General features: G+C 45.5%; 1 protein-coding gene across 1 annotated transcript in view; it reads right to left on the bottom strand.

The window, feature by feature from the left end:
• Nucleotides 1-20,524, bottom strand: part of EEPD1 (endonuclease/exonuclease/phosphatase family domain containing 1) — a 208,967-nt gene extending 188,443 nt beyond the window's left edge. The window contains exon 1 of the mRNA XM_089681092.1: nt 19,359-20,524. Coding sequence (XP_089537218.1) covers nt 19,359-20,224 — 866 coding nt within the window. The 5' untranslated portion in view covers nt 20,225-20,524. The remainder of the gene's footprint in view (nt 1-19,358) is intronic.
• Between the last annotated feature and the right edge of the window lie 1,287 nt (nt 20,525-21,811).

The following is a 21,811-nucleotide window of genomic DNA, read 5'->3' as shown; positions in this document are numbered from 1 at the left end:
CGACCCAAAGCATCCATCCAAATCAACAAAGGAATGACTTCACCAGAAGAAGATTAACATTTTGGAATGGCCCAGCCAGAGTCTGGACCTGAATCTGATGGGAAATCTGTGGGGTGATCTGAAGAGGGTTGTGCACAGGAGATGCCCTCACAATCTGACAGATTTGGATTGTTTTTGCAAGGAAAAGTAGGCATATATTGCCAAGTCAAGATGTGCCATGCTGATAGACTCCTCCCCAAAAAGACGGAGTGCTGGAATAAAATCAAAAGGTGCTTCAACAAAGTATTAGTTTAAGGGTGTGCACACTTATGCAACCATATTATTTTAGTTTTTTACTTTTACTTTCCTCCACCTAAAAGATTTCAGTTTGTTGTTCAACTGAGTTGTAAAGTTTATAGGTCACAATAAATGTGGAAAAAGTTCTGAAATGATTTATCTTTGTCTCATTTTTTTACATTACAGAAAAGTTGACATTTTAACAGGGGTGTGTAGACTTTTTATATCCACTGTACTTAAATGTCCCCAATTCTCAAGAGCTGCATTCTTGCAAATGCCTTTTCCTGATTACTTCTCTTCCAAGAAGTGTCCTTCTTTAATACAGAATACTGTACTGAAAAATACATTTTTAAGAAAAGCTCTACGGTGAGAGAAGACGTAGAGAAACGTACTAACTAGTGGCTGCAGACGCTGCCATGAAATGAACTCCTAAATCACGTGGATACATTTTCTTTATTTGCTTTCATGCAGATACACACGTGCTTCTGTTCATAAGACAAATCAATGCTCTGTGCCAGGGGCGGACTGACCATTTGGAAACTCGGGCACTGCCCGAGGGCCCGGGGTCAGTAGGGGGCCTAATGAGATGCCCCTGGTACCTTTTTCATAGGCTTTTTTGAGTTTGGGCAAGGAGACAGGGGCCCCATGATCCCCTATTGCACAGGGGCCCCATGAGTTGTCAGTCCACCCCTGCTCTGTGCTACTCATATTTATAGTGAATAGAAAATCACGACATCACAATGCAAAAAGGAACAGAAAAAATGACTATATTTATGAGCATTATATAAAAGGAATTCTGCTACACATTATTTACTTCGAAGATGATTGCATAACATAACACAATGTCATTTCAGAAAAACAAACCCTTGGGACCCTTTCACACCGACAATCCAATCGGGTTCACCTTCCAGTTGTCCAGGTAGACCTGATTGGACCATTCATAGCCCTCTATGGACCGGTGGGTGTCACCGGACATGTGTCCACTGACACCCGCAGGCATCCAATCCTGTACGCTACAAACAGACGGATGGAGATCTGTTCCCCATCCATCCAGCAGATCGGATCAGGTGGCAGTCGGGTGGAAACGGACAGGCGGTCCATTTCCACCCGACCACCCCATAGAAAACAGTGGACTGTGCCCGCCCCGCTGAGCAAGGGGATCCTCTGAAGGGTCCACCCCCTCTGAAAAGGGCCTTACTGTCTGATAGGTCCATAGCTTTGATAGGTCATACAGGATTCTCATCCAGAAAAAGAAATGGTACTTCCTCAGTCTAATAGGAGTTCTACCATTGCAGTGTGAAGCTGCAAGGAGTCACATTCGGCTGCCCACAGTTAAGATGCCAGTGCTGGGACCCAAAGAGCTGGGTCGGGTGAGGACCATGCCGGATCCTGAGACAGGTAAGTGTGTGTTTTTTAAAAGTAAGCCGCTACAGTTTACAAGGTGAGGAATCTCTTTACGTAACATAGAACCATTACTAAATAGCTCCGCAGGCTGTAGGGAGATACAAAATAATTCACTCTTTTCTATTTCAAATAATAGTCTTCGCTTACCCACCAGGATAAGGATCCTCATTTAACAAAAAAGAAAAAAAAATGATTTTAGCCAATGAGATTTGAAATGAACAGCTACTCAGCTGAAAGTAAAAAGATCCTTTCCTTGTGTAAAAGCTTTGTAAACTGAGCCACACGTGGTAACTTTTAATACACATCAATTTAAGAATTCTGTAAAATACAGTTCATATAAAAAAAAAAATATACAGGTCTATACTACAATACAATACTAAACTGAGCACCTGTCAGGACTCCAGGTATGACCAGAGGTGTGTGGACCGACACAGGGAAACACGGACTTCAGGTATAGCGTGTAACACAATATAATTTATTAAAGACAACACAAACATAAACGCAGTGCAAACAATCAAACTCAACACTTACATAAATATGTACAACCAGGTGCAATAAACCTTAAACGAATAGGTACCGGTGCAGTCAGGGCTGGAGAGGTGGAGCCGTCAGGCAGGCCGAGCCCACAGCACGGATTTCCTCAGGGCGCGGGGTCTAAGTCCCAGCCTGCTATTCACCAGGGCCCCTGATGGTGGGGATGGACTTGGTGCAGACTGGAACCAGGTCGCAACCCCTGAGTGCATCCGGCTGTGGTAGAGAGTACTGGCAGGGGAGTGCAGGAACGGAGTCTGATGGGAAGAGGCAGGCAGACTTACTAGAGGTGATCCGTGCGGGATGGATGGATCGTTGGGTGAAGTAAGCGTAGTCAGACAGGCCGGGTCGGTATCGTGCGGGCAGCGTGGTACAGGAGGAGCAAGCAGAGAATGGTCGGGCCAGGTTCAGCAGGTAGCGGGCAGCGGGGTACCGAGGATCAGGCAGAAGGATGGTCAGGCAAGCCAGGGGTTCAACAGGAGACGGTCAGCAGAGGTCAGGGTCAGCAATTAGGCAGGAGCACAGGATACCAGGTACAGGGGCTCATGGGAAACATACACCAAGGCCCAGATCACAGGCCTGGTCATTCCTTAAATACACCTCCTGCAATCAGCCCCAGGTGTTGGCTGACTACAGGAGTGAGCTTCTGGTTGCTGAGAGCACCCGCTGGTCAGCCCTGGTACTGCAGCCCACACGGCAGGTGAGTCCCACCACCAGTGCTGAGTCCATTCCTGACAGCACCTAAAAGGCTGGCTGGCCATAAATTATGCAATTTTCTTTCCTTCAACTATGGATTGAAGGAGAGAAAATCGCTCCATTGCCCCTTCAACAACAACTGCGCTATTGCATTCTGATAATAGGAGGTTTCCCCGCCAGCAGAACACAATGATTACTGCCGCTGGCTACACGGAAAAAAAACCGGATGGGCTGGTTGTACTGAAGATGATTGACAGATCAACTAAAGTTCAAACAACCTGCCCAGAGATGGATCGAAACTTGGTTGGTTCCTGCTGAACTGGCAACATTCCACATATCCATGGCTGGTGTGAAACTACAATGCATTATGGGAAAAAAACAGTGGCTTCAAAATTCGTATGTGCTGCAGTGGTGGGCACTGAAAAACGCAGGACCATTTTTTTTTTCTTGTTCGTGTTGCAACACACAACCTGCTGCAGGGAGTAAGGACATATGAAATGTAACTTTGTGACATTTCAATAAGGATGAAAAAAGTAAACAGTGCGATGTCTTTTTACCATGCAATGGCATTGCTCAATTCACAGCACACACCACGGGCTGCGGTATGACGTGGCTGCTGGTGAGAACATGATACTGCGGTGTGATCATGATAAGGCCTAGACCAAATGATAAATGTGAACTATATTACCTGACAGGCAATCTAATCATCTCCTAACCAGTACTGTGCTTTACTAAATGTATAATTCCAAAATGAAGAAAAAAGCAAAACTCCGGGTAGACAAACACCACTTATTGTATTTATATGAAAAAGTTAAATGTATTTTGAAATGTATTTGTCAACCTCTTGTAACAGAATGTACAGTCCGGCCGAGAAGCGTGTCAGCACTAGCAGCCAAACAGGCTTTGCTGTGGTACTCATTTGCATCTACTGACAGAAGTAGAAAGCAGAGTGAGCAGGAGAATTACTTCATAAACGTTCTGCTGCTGCTCCCTTGTCCAATCAGCAAACTGCAGGTGTGTTTTGACCCAGTGTTCTCAATCAAACTATGCTGCTGCAACAAAGGTCGAGGATCTGGCTGTACTGTCTGGCATGAACGCCTGGATCACAAAACTTGGCTGGAGTCCATCTGCACAGCAAAAAGAAATCGTATTTCCTAATCCCTCATCAATTCCATACCAAGTCATGAGATCAGGAACAGCCAGGTACTGTATGAAGATAAGGCCAATGTAAAACATCAATAAAATGCTGAATTGGATAAGATCTAACAGCAAAGGTGTATATTAAAGGATACTTAAAGACAATTTGTTTTTTGTATTAGTCAGAGTAGAGATGGATTAGAACATCTGTCAGTTTTTATTACTGTCTGTGCTCCTGTTAGGGTGATTCCCTATTTATCCTGTTTACTGTTATCATTAAAAGTGAAAGTGGGACAGAAGATTAAAGTAAAATTCCCCAAAGGGATACAGATGGCAAAAAATGCCCATAGTTCTACTTTAATGTGAATGTGAGATTATAGCATCACACAACAGCCATACAGCTTACAATCTGACCATACAGCTTACAATCTGACCATACAGTTTACAATCTGACCATACAGCTTACAATCTGACCATACAGTTTACAATCTGACCATACAGTTTACAATCTGACCATACAGTTTACAATCTGACCATACAGCTTACAATCTGACCATACAGCTTACAATCTGACCATACAGTTTACAATCTGACCATACAGCTTACAATCTGACCATACAGCTTACAATCTGACCATACAGTTTACAATCTGACCATACAGCTTACAATCTGACCATACAGCTTACAATCTGACCATACAGCTTACAATCTGACCATACAGCTTACAATCTGACCATACAGTTTACAATCTGACCATACAGCTTACAATCTGACCATACAGCTTACAATCTGACCATACAGCTTACAATCTGACCATACAGCTTACAATCTGACCATACAGTTTACAATCTGACCATACAGCTTACAATCTGACCATACAGCTTACAATCTGACCATACAGTTTACAATCTGACCATACAGCTTACAATCTGACCATACAGCTTACAATCTGACCATACAATCTTGGCATAATTTAGATTTACCAAAACGATATATTATGAACATCTGCACAAATCTAACCAATCAGTTTGTATCCAAATCAGGCGGGCCCTTGGACTCCATAGTCTAAGAATTGTACAATCAGACTGAACAGTGTTGATGGGGGAATGCGTCCCATGGAGCGGGGGGAGTTCCCCACCTTCAGAATACAATGATCAGTGTTGATGGGGGAATGCGTCCCATGGAGCGGGGGGAGTTCCCCACCTTCAGAATACAATGATCAGTGTTGATGGGGGAATGCGTTCCATGGAGCGGGGGGAGTTCCCCATCTGCAGAATACAATGATCAGTGTTGATGGGGGAATGCGTTCCATGGAGCGGGGGGAGTTCCCCACTTTCAGAATACAATGATCAGTGTTGATGGGGGAATGCGTTCCATGGAGCGGGGGGAGTTCCCCACCTGCAGAATACAATGATCAGTGTTGATGGGGGAATGCGTTCCATGGAGCGGGGGGAGTTCCCCATCTGCAGAATACAATGATCAGTGTTGATGGGGGAATGCGTTCCATGGAGCGGGGGGAGTTCCCCACTTTCAGAATACAATGATCAGTGTTGATGGGGGAATGCGTTCCATGGAGCGGGGGGAGTTCCCCACCTGCAGAATACAATGATCAGTGTTGATGGGGGAATGCGTTCCATGGAGCGGGGGGGGTTCCCCACCTTCAGAATACAATGATCAGTGTTGATGGGGGAATGCGTCCCATGGAGCGGGGAGAGTTCCCCACCTTCAGAATACAATGATCAGTGTTGATGGGGGAATGCGTCCCATGGAGCGGGGGGAGTTCCCCACCTTCAGAATACAATGATCAGTGTTGATGGGGGAATGCGTTCCATGGAGCGGGGGGGGTTCCCCACCTTCAGAATACAATGATCAGTGTTGATGGGGGAATGCGTCCCATGGAGCGGGGAGAGTTCCCCACCTTCAGAATACAATGATCAGTGTTGATGGGGGAATGCGTTCCATGGAGCGGGGGGAGTTCCCCACCTTCAGAATACAATGATCAGTGTTGATGGGGGAATGCGTCCCATGGAGCGGGGGGAGTTCCCCACCTTCAGAATACAATGATCAGTGTTGATGGGGGAATGCGTCCCATGGAGCGGGGGGAGTTCCCCACCTTCAGAATACAATGATCAGTGTTGATGGGGGAATGCGTCCCATGGAGCGGGGGGAGTTCCCCACCTTCAGAATACAATGATCAGTGTTGATGGGGGAATGCATCCCATGGAGCGGGGGGAGTTCCCCACCTGCAGAATACAATGATCAGTGTTGACGGGGGAATGCGTCCCATGGAGCGGGGGGAGTTCCCCACCTTCAGAATACAACGATCAGTGTTGATGGGGGAATGCGTCCCATGGAGCGGGGGGAGTTCCCCACCTTCAGAATACAACGATCAGTGTTGATGGGGGAATGCGTCCCATGGAGCGGGGGGAGTTCCCCACCTTCAGAATACAATGATCAGTGTTGATGGCTATAACCGGCGGCACTGATTGAGCGAATACGAAAACGACAGGCTGGTTGTACAGAAGTCGATTGAGAGACTGACTTCTGTACAACCAGCCTGCCCATACGTGTCTCAAGATTCGGCCAGTCCCAGCTAAACCGGACGAATTTCCATCCATCTACTGCCAGTTTAAGGAGATAGTATACATTAAAGTAAAAGTGTGCATAGTGTGCTAATCATGTCAGAGATCAGAAATGTTCAGTGACTAAACTAAGTAACGACAAAGCGATAATAGGTAACAGTATCAGTTCATATACAGTTGCAAGAAAAAGTATGTGAACCCCTTGGGATTACGTGGAGTTTTGCATGAATTGGGCATAAAATGTGCTCTGAACGTCATCTAAGTCACAACAATAGAAGAACACAGTCTGCTGAACATAATACTACACAAAGATTAGATGTTGCCATGGTTTCATTGCACATAACATGTAAACATTCACAGTGCAGGGAGGAAAAAGTATGTGAGGCCCTAGCTTAATGACTTCTCCCAGAGCTAATTGGAGTCAGGAGTGAGCCAACCTTGACTCCAATCAGTGTGATGATATTGGATGTGTTGCTGACACCTGTTTTGGGTTTACTGGTTTCAAGAAGCACTGTCTGATGTGAACCATGCCTCGCAGAAAAGAGCTCTCAGAAGACCTACGATCAAGAATTGTTGACTTGCATGAAGCTGGAAAGGGTTACAAAAGTATCTCCAAAAGCCTTGATGTTCCTGTGTCCACGGTAAGACACACTGTCTACAAATGGAGAAAGTTTAGCACTGTTGCTACTCTCCCTAGGCGTGGTCGTCCTGTAAAAATGACTGCAAGAGCACAGCGCAGAATGCTGCATGACGTAAAGAAGAATCCCAGAGTGTCAGATAAAGACCTGCAGAAATCTCTGGCACATGCTAACATTTTTGTTGACACATCTACAATAAGGCAAACATTAAACAAGAATGGAGTACATGGGAGGACACCACGGAGGAAGCCATTGCTGGCCAAAAAGAAGATTGCAGCACGTTTGAAGTTTGCAAAAGAGCACCTGGATGTTCCACAGCACTACTGGCAGAATATACTGTGAACAGATGACACCAAGATTGAGACGTTTGGGAAGAGCACACAACACTATGTGTGGAGAAAAAAAGGCCCAGCACACCAACATCAAAACCTCATCCCCACTGTGAAACATGGCGGAGGGAGCATCATGGTTTGGGGCTGCTTTGCTGCCTCAGGGCTGGACGGATTGTTGTCATTGATGGGAAAATGAATTCCAGAGTTTATCAAGACATTTTGCAGGAAAACGTACGACCATCTGTCCGCCAACTGAAGCTCCGCAGAGGATGGGTGATGCAACAGGACAATGACCCAAAGCATACAAGTCATTCAACAAAACAATGGCTGCAACAGCACAGAATACGCCTTCTGGAGTGGCCCAGTCAGAGTCCTGACCTCAACCCCATTGAAATGCTGTGGCATGACCTTAAGAGAGCGATTCACACCAGACATCCCAAGAATATTGCTACACTGACACAGTTTTGTGAAGAGGAGTGGTCCAAAATGACTCCAGATCGTTGTGCAGGTCTGATCTGCAACTACAGGAAACGTTTGGTTGAGGTTATTGCTGCCAAAGGAGGGTCAACCAGTTATTAAGTCCAAAGGTTCACATACTTTTTCCTCCCTGCACTGTGAATATTTACATGTTATGTGCAATTAAACCATGGCAACATCTAATGTTTGTGTAGTATTATGTTCAGCAGACTGTGTTCTTCTATTGTGACTTAGATGACGTTCAGAGCACATTTTATGCCGAATTCATGCAAAACTCCACAGAATCCCAAGGGGTTCACATACTTTTTCTTGCAACTGTATATCTACACACATACGTTCAGGCGGATTTAACAAGCCAATAAACATATAATGATGATGTGCTAAATAAATGTCATATTTCATCTCTAGGCACAGTCAGAACAATTATAGAAGAAGGCTAGAAGGCTACGACTGGTATATAGACTTTTACACATACAGTACCTGTTACAAAGCCACAAAGATAAGCAGAGAAACGAGCAGCTGAAATAACACGCAGACCTGACTTTTCTAATAAAGTCTGAGCTTGGCCCCACCCCCACCTGAATCTCAAGCTTCCCTACTGCCCATTAAGCCTATCCATTAGGTAGAGGGACTAATAAATGGGTTCTGGGGATGAGACGAGTATCGGGAAAAGTGAAGATTTAGAACTCAGTCTCACCTGAGAATTTTGTAGTTCTAAGTTCCAAAATGCTCAGCATCCTAAATCCCCTTGTTTTCCATTGCACACCTCAGCACTGCTTGAAGCTTATGGCCTGAAAAAATACATGAGCCGATTCTGAGCTTCAGGTTGTTTTGGTCCCTAAAGACTTCAACAGGAGCTGATGAAAAACACTCAAACACGTGAAAGCACGCAGATTGTGTTTTTTTCTCCTAGTAACCAGCTTTCCATTGGCTAAAAAGGATTTTGCAAGAAAACTCCAGCTTTAGCCACCACCCAAAAATGCCTGTATAAAAACTAAAAAAAAAAATAATAAAAAACCTGTAAAATGACCAAAGGCACTTATCTCAGCAAATGTAGTCTAAGCCCGGGTTCACACATGTGCAGTGCGGCATATCGCATGGGATTCACACAGGAACCGCACCATATTATTATTATTATACAGTATTTATATAGCAGCAGAAGGTTTGCTCAGCGCTGTACAGTAGCAAGGGGGACAGAACATGAGACAAGACAGTAACAATACAATACACGAGGGGTTCGAGGGCCCTGCTCCTTGGAGCTTACAATCTAGAAGGGAGGGGAAGGTGGTACAGGAGGAAGTGGCTGTGGGGGATGGAGTGGTAGGAGGAGTGAAGGAGATCAGTTGTTAGGTGAGGTCAGGTGTTAGGTGAGGGCAGGGTAGGCTTCCCTGAAGAGGAGGGTTTTCAGGGTGCGCCTGAACGTGAGAAGGGTAGGCGACAGTCTGATGGATTGGGGTAGGGAGTTCCAGAGGATGGGGGAAGTCCTGGAGAAGTCCTGCAGTTGGGCGTGGGAGGAGGAGACCAGGGAGCTGGAGAGTAGGAGGTCCTGTGAGGAGCGGAGGGCACGGGTAGGGTGGTATTTGGGTATCAGGTCAGTTATGTAGTTTGGGGTGGCATTGTGAATGGCTTTGTAGGTCAGAGTTAGTAATTTGAATTTGATGCGTTGGGTAATCGGGAGCCAGTGGAGGGATTGGCAGAGGGGGGAGGCAGATGTGGAGCGGTTGGTGAGGTGGATTATTCCTGTGCAAATGACATGTGAATTCTGTGCAGTGCGATTTTGCAAAATCATACCACATATGCACCAAAAAAGGTGCAGGACCCTTTTTTTAGTCCACACTAGATTTGGATCGCATGGGTATTCACACCTATGCAATTCGATTCTGCACATCGCACCACGTTTTGCGGACCGATTTTGGGGTGTTAACTTACACACCCGTTTGCATGAACGGGGTGCGATTGTGATGCGGTCCAGAATTCGCACAGAAACCGCTGCACATTCCGCACCACATCAGTGTGAACCAGGGCTGACACGGGGTTTCAGGTGTCCACAGCTCTGGGTCTGATGATTGTCCTGACACATGGGGGTTTATTTACTAAAGCTGGAGAGTCGAAAATCAGACTCCCTTCTGCATAGAAACCAATCAGCTTCCAGGTTTCATTGCCAAAGCTTCATTGAACAAGCTGAGGTTAGAAGCTGATTGGTTTCTATGCAGAAGGGAGTCTGATTTTCGACTCTCCAGCTTTAGTGAATAAACCCCGTGGTGTAGGTAACCTCTGCTAAGCCACTTTCTATCACTTCATTTGAATTGCTTCGAATTGTGATAGGTTGGCTTTCAATAATCCCAGCAGATGTCAGGTTCCTATAAGTATGAACATTCACCTATTTATAAAGATTGGAAACAAAACAAAGAACAAGGGAAGCGCATGGCCAAACGCAATAAAACCTTTTTATTTAAATGCAAAGTTATGATAAATAAAATGCACTTCCATGCTCCAAATGACAGCAAGCTTGTAACAATCATCAGCTGGAACCAACGTAGCCTGGCCAGGACTTGTCCTGCAGTTGTGAATACACTTCTATTAGCTGCCGTCCACTGCTGAGCCAATACGCCATGTAAAGCGGCGACACGCGCCCGGAGCGGGTGACGGTTTGTATACAGGAGGACTGAGAGTATCCATGCTGGTTACTGAGCACTTCCTGGATGAGTGCGGCCAGCTGCCATAGAAACAACGTGTTTCAGGGGTGCGCCCCCCCCCCTTTCTTAAGCTTTTATGATAACGCACTCATTGTTAACCACTTAACAGTCGCTGCCTCAAAGGCTAACAATGTGATACTGATGGCCACTGCAGAAACCTCTTAGGCAATTAAAAATAATAGTTGGAAATGAGTGCTCTGTCACTTCTGGATGAGAGTGAGCGTGGCGGGCTGCCATGAAAATGACGTGTTGCGGGGTGTCCTTTCTCTAGCTTGTTTGCAATCTCATAGGGTGCTGGTGAAATACGGCAAACAACCAAATGGCCTATTTTACCCCAGACAGAAAATGGGGGAATTAAATGCATATAAATGCATGCAGCTCTAACGGACTAAATTATAAAAAAAAAACAATCGTCAATATCTAATCCAAAACAGAAAATAAATAATGATGATACAGTAAAAATAAATAATAATGATGATACAGTAAAAATAAATAGTAATGATGATACAGTAAAAATAAATAATAATGATGATACAGTAAAAATAAATAATATTAGTGATGGTAAAATATATATTAAAATATCATAAGAGAAGATGATGGTATGCCAATTCACGATTATCATAAATATGTACAACCAAGTAATATATAAAACCATGTATAGGTGCATAAACCCATAATAGAAGAAGAAATTGCATACATTATAAAAATCAATCATGTATAAATAAGAGCAATAACAATCAATTATATATAAATAAAAACAATTATGCAAATACTGCTATAATAAATAATAATCAGAACAAATTTGTAAAATACGTAGAATGTCCTCAATCAGGAATCTCGACTGGGAATAAACACTATATAAAATATCTCAAAGATGAAAGGATGTAAAATGGGACTTTAGTAAAATAATCTGAATTCTATACAGTGTATATATAAGAGGGGAAAAACAGAAGAAAACTGTACTGATGTCTATAAATGAGGACATAGAGATTAGTAGAGTTCTATGTATGTATGTACTGTATGTTCTGAGTTTTGTTCTTCCAGGCTGCCCAATGCAAAGCATTTTGGTGTGAATGGGCCCTTCTGCAATGTCATGCCCAGTATAAAACACTGAAACCTCCACATTGTCAGATGTTTAATTCAGGACTCAAGAATGATCTGCATTGCAGTGATAAGATCGGCACACATTTATAAAAGAAAAGTAAAAAGGGGAATACCAGTGTTATGTCTGTTTATTATGTCCATCATGAAAGGTACAGGAAATACGCTCACAGCTGATACCAACAATTCACCGGCTTCCTCAAAACTTCTGCAGTTATTGTTGGGTGACACAGAACAACAAATGTCTGACCTGAAATCCCCGCAGCCAAATCACATGTCAAGTTGCACATTCACTTAGGTAACGGATGACAAATCAATGACATAATGCAAATAATGAACCAGCTCAGAATCACTGCGTTTAGTAGTTTGTACTAGAACAGTGGTCTCCAAACTGCGGCCCGGGGGTCGGATGCGGCCTTTTTGCTTGCTTTTATCCGGCCCTTGAGGGGGGCATTATTCTCCCCGCTGTCCTGCCACTGACATTGAGGTACTATTCTTCCCACTGACACCAACAATGGGGCACTACTCCTCCCAATGACATCAATGATTGGTCATTATTTCCCCCCCAGTACTAAAGATGGGGCACTATTCCTCCCACTGACACCAATGATTGGTCATTATTTCCCCCCCAGTACTAAAGATGGGGCACTATTCCTCCCACTGACACAAACCATGGGACACTATTCCTCCCCCTGCTACCAAAGAGGGGACATAATTTACTCCCACGGACACCAGGATATTTTCCACTCCCACTGGCCATATTCTGGCGCCCTAAAGTTTGTGAGGGCATAGTGCTCCATCAGTGGTGTCAGTGGGAGGAATAGCGCCCCATCATTGGTGTCAGTGGGAGGAATAGTGCTCCATCAGTGGTGTCAGTGGGAGGAATAGTGCCCCATCAGTGGTGTCAGTGGGAGGAATAGTGCCCCATCAGTGGTGTCAGTGGGAGGAATAGTGCCCCATCAGTGGTGTCAGTGGGAGGAATAGTGCCCCATCATTGGTGTCAGTGGGAGGAATAGCGCCCCATCATTGGTGTCAGTGGGAGGAATAGTGCTCCATCAGTGGTGTCAGTGGGAGGAATAGCGCCCCATCATTGGTGTCAGTGGGAGGAATAGTGCTCCATCAGTGGTGTCAGTGGGAGGAATAGTGCCCCATCAGTGGTGTCAGTGGGAGGAATAGTGCCCCATCATTGGTGTCAGTGGGAGGAATAGCGCCCCATCATTGGTGTCAGTGGGAGGAATAGTGCTCCATCAGTGGTGTCAGTGGGAGGAATAGTGCCCCATCATTGGTGTCACTGGGAGGAATAGCGCCCCATCATTGGTGTCAGTGGGAGGAATAGTGCTCCATCAGTGGTGTCAGTGGGAGGAATAGTGCTCCATCAGTGGTGTCAGTGGGAGGAATAGTGCTCCATCACTGGTGTCAGTGGGAGGAATAGTGCTCCATCACTGGTGTCAGTGGGAGGAATAGTGCTCCATCACTGGTGTCAATGGGAGGAATAGTGCCCCATCATTGGTGTCACTGGGAGGAATAGTGCCCCATCAGTGGTGTCAGTGGGAGGAATAGTGCCCCATCATTGGTGTCAGTGGGAGGAATAGTGCCCCATCATTGGTGTCAGTGGGAGGAATAGTGCCCCATCATTGGTGTCAATGGGTGAAATAGTGCCCCATCATTGGTGTCAGTGGGAGGAATAGTGCCCCATCAGTGGTGTCAGTGGGAGAAATAGTGCCCCATCATTGGTGTCAGTGGGAGGAATAGTGCCCCATCAGTGGTGTCAGTGGGAGGAATAGTGCCCCATCAGTGGTGTCAGTGGGTGAAATAGTGCCCCATCATTGGTATCAGTGGGAGGAATAGTGCCCCATCATTGGTGTCAGTGGGAGGAATAGTGCCCCATCATTGCTGTCAGTGGGAGGAATAGTGCCCCATCATTGGTGTCAGTGGGAGGAATAGTGCCCCATCATTGGTATCAGTGGGAGGAATAGTGCCCCATCATTGGTGTCAGTGGGGGGAATAGTGCCCCATCAGTGGTGTCAGTGGGAGGAATAGTGCCCCATCAGTGGTGTCAGTGGGTGAAATAGTGCCCCATCATTGGTGTCAGTGGGAGGAATAGTGCCCCATCTGTGGTGTCAGTGGGTGAAATAGTGCTGATGTTGTTGATGTCAGTAACAGGAATTATACTCCATTGTTGGTGTCAGTGGGAGGAATAGTGTCTTGTACCAGTGGGAGGAAAGGTGACCCAAGGGCCTGATACCTGATAAAGGCAAGCAAAGGGCCGCATCTGGCCCCCGGGCCGCAGTTTGGAGACCACTGTACTAGAACATCAAATAATAAAGGTAATGATGAGCAGCAGCTTCACTGCATAAATCTCACCCTGGCCATACAAGACACAATCAGACTGTACAATCTCTTTCAGGCTGATGGGCAATTTGGTAGCAGAGATTAATCGCTGCTCCAGACCACTAATGCCACGGATATTATCGCTAGAGTCACTGTCAATGGTGTTGCAGCAATGAACCGTACTCTGCTAAAGACTGATCAATGACCGTGAAGGGGGTCATGTTGGGCAGCAGTGTTCCCGCTGAGTGTGATGGGGTATCATTGTGTACAACTCCCTCCAGCCTCTGTGTTCGATTAAACTAGAATTCCACCTAAAGCCAAACTAGTCTTGAATATCTTCCCTCCACTCTCTGTCTTTTTTTACACAGGTTAGTTTAAATGTGTCAGAGGTACTTACCTATTTTCGGCCTGCTCCTGTCTGGTCACGTGATCCTCTGTCTGCCAGTGGCAGTAGCAGGGGAATGAAGAGAGTGCCCAGCTATAGCTGGGAGCAGTGATGTCACCCATAGGCTCCCATTTCCCAGCCATTGTGTCCGGTTCTCCGCTCCCCTGTAGCTGCTGCTGCCTGACACGGGATCAAGTGACAAGACTGGAATGGGCTGAATAAAGGTAAGTATATACATCTTTTTTACAGAAAATAGTATAGCCACGACTGCTGTTAGAAACAATGTGGCCCCGTACAGCGAACCTGACACCCCCCCCCCCCCAAAAAAAATAACACTGCCTACTATGCGTCAGTTATAAATGAATACATTGAGTGATCGGTAATGATCACTCATTGTGTTCATTCAGGACAGGAAGGGACTGGTAAATGTGACATACTTACTGGACCCATCCCCCGCTCTCCTTCCTGAAGGATCCTATTGTGTGCTTGCAGCTGCCAGTGGGAAAGAGAGGGAAGCCAGCAGCATAGTAGGGGTGGGGGGCACACAGGGGGGCCTGGGCAGCAAGGAGAAATGTATGGTGCACAGGGAGGGTGATGGGTGCAGGGGGGCGGGGGCCATTACTAGAACCAATCCCCTGTACGGCTCTCTCTGCAGCAGCTGAAAGCCAGCGGGAGGGAGAAAAGAAGCCGGCTTTCAGCTGCTGCAAAGAGAGCCATACAGCGGATCGGTTCCAGGAAATGTTCCCCCCCCCCCACACTTTGATGATCCCCCTCCCTACCCACATCTGATTCACCCAGCTGCTTGGACCCCCCTGCTGGCCTGGGCCCTGTGCAGGAGGACCGGTGGTACCCCCTTATCCACAGCCCAGAGTGTAGGTGTTAGAAGGGGGAAGAAAACATTTTTAAGGCTAGTTATGCTTTAGCTGGAATTCTACTTTGAGGGGGGCGGTCAAGTAGGCAGTAAAACTGCAGCTCAAGAGCCTATATTAGCCCTATCAGCGATAGCCGATAAAAAAACATTTGGCACCTATGTGATACACTGCTGATCGCTGAGTAACAATTTAAAGATGTAGGAGTTTCTGACTCCATAGAAAAGCATTGTGCGTTTCATAGCAAGAAATTTCTATAAGAAACTGGGGTGGGGCAGAGAGAGTTCATCTGAAAAATATATAATCATCCATCTGATATCAGCCTGAGATTTGGGGCTTCCTTTGCAGTCTTAGAAGATATATGGACTGTACAATGTTCAGATCTAAGAGCAGCAGAGTTGGAGTGCAATATGTGAACAAGGCAATCATCCAAGACAATTGTTACATGTTGCTACTACTGATGAGTTTAATTACAGTAATGACAGATACGGATATATTCTATAATGGGCTTTATGGATGTAAAAGAAAAAAAAGTGCCGACAACAAAAATTATTGATTTCATGATTTAACCAAGCTATAAATGATGCATTACAAAATATTGTTTGTTTATAGACCCCACATATGCTGCACTGTGGATGTAGCATCTTCGTGTTTTGCACTTTACATATTGCACATTCACCCTATCATCAAGGAGCTTACAATCTAAGGTTTCCACTTGAACGCATACTGGGGCCAATTTAGACAAGAGACAATTAAAGGGATTGCAAAGCTTTACTTTTTTTTAATCAAAATAATAAGCATGGTATTCTTACCTGCTCTGTGCAATGCTTTTGCACAGAGTGGCCCCCGAAGCTCCTCTTCTGAGGTCCCCTGTTGGCACTCTCTCTGTATTTGCCCCCATAGCAAGCCGGAAGCAGCTTGCTGTGGGGGTACTTGTGCGGGCTCACTCCGCCCTGCCCCCACTCCCTTCTCACAGGATTTGATTTATAGCAACAGGAGCCAATGGCTCCTGTTGCTGTCTCTGAGCCTGTGAGGAGAGAGAGAGCAGCAATGCTGCTCTTGTGCATAGCACAAGGGGGGTGAGTGGAGCTGAACATGGAAGATTTTTTTTTACCGTAAAGTAGAACTAAAGGCAAAACTTTTTTTTCATTTTGGATAGAATAAGAAAGAGTTATAACCCCTTGTAAGTTACATTGTTACAGATGGATCACTGGGGAACACAAGAACAAAGAAATGCTTCCTTCTGCCTGCAAGAAACTGATGACATCCTCTCAGCTCAAGCAAAGTCACTGGACTGGAGCCCAAGGATTGTGTTTGAATGATATAAAGTACAGCTTTTACGAAAAATAATTCTGCTGTCGTATATTATAACATGTCAGTAATGTATTTATTATTCATGAAAGGTCCGCTATGAATCCCAACTCCAGGTTGGCCACCAATCTTATCTATGTGTATATGTATCATTTTTCTGGGGTCCTTTGTCCAGTTACTCGACTTCACAAGTCCACTTCTTCCTCCAGCAGTGGACGGCTCTGAATTATGCAGAGAACGGCACCATGTAAGGGGTAGGGTTGCCACCTCATCCCTTTAAAACCGAACACATAAATTACACAGGTTCTGTGACTGCTTAACCCCTTCCCGCTAACGTCATACAAATATGTGGCCTCACAGAACTGGGCTTTTTTCCGGGGGGGGCACATATTTGTGTATCTGTCTTTGTGCAAGTAGCACGCTGCACGGCGCACTCCCAGCACAAAGACTGCGGTGTCACTGAAAGCCCTGCGTCCCGTTCTAACGATCGGGACCTGGGACTCCCAATTCCGGGTCACATGATCACCTCTGATTGGCTATCACAGTGATCAGTCATTGTGAAGTCCGCCCCCCTTGTTTTTTTTTCTCTCTGAATGGAGGCGATACATTGTATCTCTCTATTTCCTTGCAGAGAAAGAGAAAAAAAAACTGTTTGTAAGAAAAAAAAAAGATAATTATCTACAAAATAAAGAAAAAATACCTAGAAGGTTTGATCTAGTTCAGTTCCAGGGTTAGTGTTTGGGTCAAGGGTCAGGATTTTAATTTTTTTTTCTAATTGGTATCAGTGTCAGTTAGTGTCAGTGTGTTTTAGGTAAACAATAAATGCGCACTATAGTTTCTGGGCTGTAGCACAGGTACAAACAAATAACATACACATATATGGTACCGCTGAGATCGTCAAGAGCTGGAAAATGTATTTTGGGTTGTTCTTTGGTGGTAGGTTATGGTAGTAATAAGAAACACACAGCTACATTTAAAACAATGATTTTTTTTACTATTTTGGGCCATGTTTCATTTGATAATAAAAAAGAAAAAAAATCAGGAGCTCTCCATTACCATTTGCCACCAAATGAAAGCCCAATTTGTCCCGAAAAAAACGCGGTATAATCCACCTGGCTGTACAAAGTCATTGTGATGATATGTACGGTTTTACTAACACATGTCAAAGTTGTGAAATTTGACTTACGCTTTAAGATTTGTTTTCCCCTTAGGCGTGAAGGGGTTAAGGTGGTAATTAAATTCACTCAGTGCCTTATCTACATAAAATGAGCCTCACAACCTGTGTAAATAATATGTGTTTGCTTTTAAAGGGATGAGGTGGTAACCCTAGTAAGGGGTCATTGCTGTGGCCTTTTCTGGCTGTACACCACCCAGATCAGCCTATTTCTGCAACAGGTAACACAATGCTCTGACTGCTGCAGACTATTCCTCCAGTCACAAGTCAACCTAGGTACTGACATACAGTTACCAGGCCGGAGGAAGTATCAATGGACTACAAGTGCGGTGATGTCACCGAATTTGTGCCCCATTGGAATCTATGAGCCTCTCTGTTACAGAGAAAGATAGGACTTGTAGTTTGTTTATTCACAAATCTCTATGAATGAATGAGTGGCTGTGCAGGAACAGCTGCACCAAAATCAAATTTGACAGGAGCCAGCAAGGAGCAGAACCCAGCAATTCTGTAAGTTGGGGGGTGGCAGTTTGGAGATAAGGGCTGCAGACTCCGACCAGATTTCAAGTTACACCCAGGTTTAAAGATTGGATATAAAAACTGACTTAGCTTTTAGAGCTGAACTCTGGGGGAAGCCAAAAAAGCCCCTTGTAGTGGGGCTGTTCGTGAAATGCAAGTGTTAAATGCTTGTTTAGTTTGAGGGGACTGCAAAAAAACATTTCACCTATCTGATCCTTCACTCCCATAGCCTCATCTGGGTTGTAAGAGGAGTCCCCACAGCCTCTTCTCGCCTGTACTTCAATGGTCAGATACTCTCTGATGTCATCAAGACCAACACAGAACCCACAGCCAACATTGGACAAGTAAAGACCAGAAGACAGTCCACTGCCGGAGAATAGTGGAGTAGAAGAGAATGCCGACTGCGCAGGGGAGCAGAGCGTCAGATATGTAAAGGTGCTTTTCCCTTTCCTAGAACTAAACATGCATTTAACCCTTGAAGTACGGGGGCAGCCCCACTGCAAGGGCAAATGTTTGTTCTTCCTGGAGATGGGGTTTAAATAACTTAGATTTTTGTTTACAAATGAGAACACATCTTCAGGGCCAGTTCACACCAAAATCACAGAGGAACGTAGTCTGCATTCCTGTGCGTTCACCATTTGAGTGGACTTCAAACTGCATTGGATGGACAAAAAGTTATGCGTTTTGAACAACGTACTAAACCAAATCACATGAGACTGCGGTACCATGTGATCTGTTGCATGTAAACACACTTCATTCAGGTGTGGACAGGCCCTCATACCATATATTTCACAAATGATAATATTGCTCTGTAAGGAAGTCACCATAAATACAAATATACATTGCTAACAAAACATGAAAGCCAAAGAAAACAAATAAGATGTTCATACTAAACAACTTACCAGTTCTCTAAAATGGTCATGCACACCACCTCCCTGACCCCAGGGTTGCTGGCTTTGTCCATGCTACAGTTGTGTAGGTTCCAGGTTGCCAACCTGAGCACAGGTTTGCCCTCCCTCACACCTCCAAAGACTTCTACAGAGGGACGGGTAGAGATGAGTTGAGTAGGTCCTCCAGGAGGAAAATCAAGGTCCTCACTCTGTAGGCTTAATGAGGTGGGGCTTGGATGTGGTTTGGCCATGAAATGTAAGCCACCATTGGTATGGGTGGATGGTGGCCGAGATCTTTGTACATAGACCTGGTGCCTGACCTTGTCCAGGAAAGAAGAGCTAATGGAATCCACCTTAAGAAGGTCCTCAATGCTCTTCAAGGGGCCATGCTGAGTGCGGTAGAGGATGATGTCTTGGGCCATCTCCTCGGTTAGACCTCTAAGGTTCATCAGTTGGGTAGCACTGGCAGTATTGATGTTGACCCTGGTGGCAGACAGATGTTGGCTATGGTACCCATGGTCCAAGTCCTTTCGTAAAGAGTTGGGTGAGTGTTGGGCTGAGCCACTTTTACTATTCACACAGATCTCAAACTTAACCTGCTCTAGTTTGGCAGCCCCCACCCCACTCACCAGAGCCAAGTCCTCCACCTTCTTGAAGCCCCCGATATATTCCCTATACTCCACTATATTCTGAGCCACCTGTCTGGTCACCCCAGGTAGGGTCATCAGCTCCTCCTCAGTGGCAGTATTGATGTTCAGTCTCTCTTGGCTCACCAGGATGTTGCTGAAGTTACACGCTGCACTGAACTTGCGGTTCTTCTGGCACAGATCTGATGGGTCCTTAGGAATGGACCGATGACAGCCCAGATTACCCCCCATGGTGCACCACTAGGACTGATCAATCGCAACGTATATGGACTCTACAGGCAGGGAGCACAATGGAGATCCAGTCTGCAGCAGTGTTCATGCAGGGCTGACATAATCCAGGTACCCATGGGCAGACAACATGCTAAATGCTCAGATCACACAGATACTAGGTGTCCCCAGGAGATCATGGAGGTCCTGGAAGTGGCAGAGCCTGATGTAGACAGACCCCCTAGGTGACATCCCTGGCTTCTCTGCAGTTTGTCCCAGGCTGTTTCCTCCACTGACTCTCTCTGCTACAGGACTCCTAATGCTGGACACTCCTCCCAGAGCTAGAACCTCCTCACTGTTCACACCAGCGTCCTCAGCCTCCCTCTAGATGTGCCAGTCCTCACTTCCCCTCTCATCGCTAGCTGCTCTGGGGATTTGCTCTGTCATTCCTGCATGGAGTTTGCATGTTTTCCTTGTGCTGCATGGCTTTATTTCTCACACTCCAAAGACATGCTTCAAGAATTCTTGGCTCCTCTTTTTTTTAGACAGATAAAGCTTTATATTGGTGGTATTTATTCACCGCTGGGATTTTTGTTTCTTTTTGCTATGTAAATGAAAAAGTACAAAAATTTTGAAAAAAAGTGTTTTTCTTATACAATTTTGCAAATAAATAATATTTCATCATAAATTTTTAAATTTTATTTTTTTTTAATTATTTATGTTTTTTTTTTTTTTTACATACTGTCACCCTAGCAGTACAGTGTCACCATGGTGACACTGTACTACTTGTGGGGGGTGATGAAGATTTTTTTTTTACAGTGATTGCTTTTACACCCATATAGGATATAAAAGCAATCATTTCTCTTTCTCTCTGTCTGCATTCTTGCAGCCATTGAGAAGTACTGAGTGAGCTGTGATTGGTCACAGCTTGTCACATGGTACGAGGCTGTTGTGAATAGCCCTGTACCATGTGATCTCTGTGATCATTCACAGATTTCACACGTAGTAAGCAATGATGTCACAAGTGACATCTTGCCTACTACTTTGCATGTGATCACTTGGCCAATCAGTGATCACATGATCGGGACCTCGTACAGAGGTCCCGTCCGACGATCGGTGTTTCGCTGTGTCTAGAGGACACCGCGGGCACCAGATCGCGGTGCTGCACGCTCCCAGGGAGCGCACACAGCTAGAAATGGCGGGTGCCATTTATGAACGGCAACCCTCCCCTGGAGTGCCACCGTCCTGCCATTTATAAACAGCAGGCGGATGGCAAGTGGTTAAGAGATATTCACTGTTTTTGACAGTCGCGTATATGCTCTGAAGGGACAGCCAGGGCCGTGGATAAGGGGGTAGCACCAGTCCTCCTGTACGGGGCCCAGGCCAGCATGGGGCGCTGGCAGATGGGTGAATTGGATGTGGGCAGAGATCGTGATCGGCATGGCTGGGAGAGCAATTACTGGAACAGATCCCCTGTATGCTCTCCCTGCAGCAGCTGAAAGCCAGCTTCTCCCCCCTCCCCCCACTGACTTTCAGCTGAAGCAGAGATAGTCAGACAGGGATCAGTCCCAGTAATTGCCCTTCCTACTGCAGACATAACCCTCCCTGTTC

Source organism: Staurois parvus, unplaced genomic scaffold (assembly GCF_062004578.1).
Source record: "Staurois parvus isolate SC_StPar_1 unplaced genomic scaffold, SC_StPar_1.0 ptg000259l, whole genome shotgun sequence".
In the NCBI taxonomy this organism is placed as follows: Eukaryota; Metazoa; Chordata; class Amphibia; order Anura; family Ranidae; genus Staurois; species Staurois parvus.
Note: the sequence above shows the minus strand (reverse complement) of the source record. Positions and strands in the feature narration are given on the sequence as shown.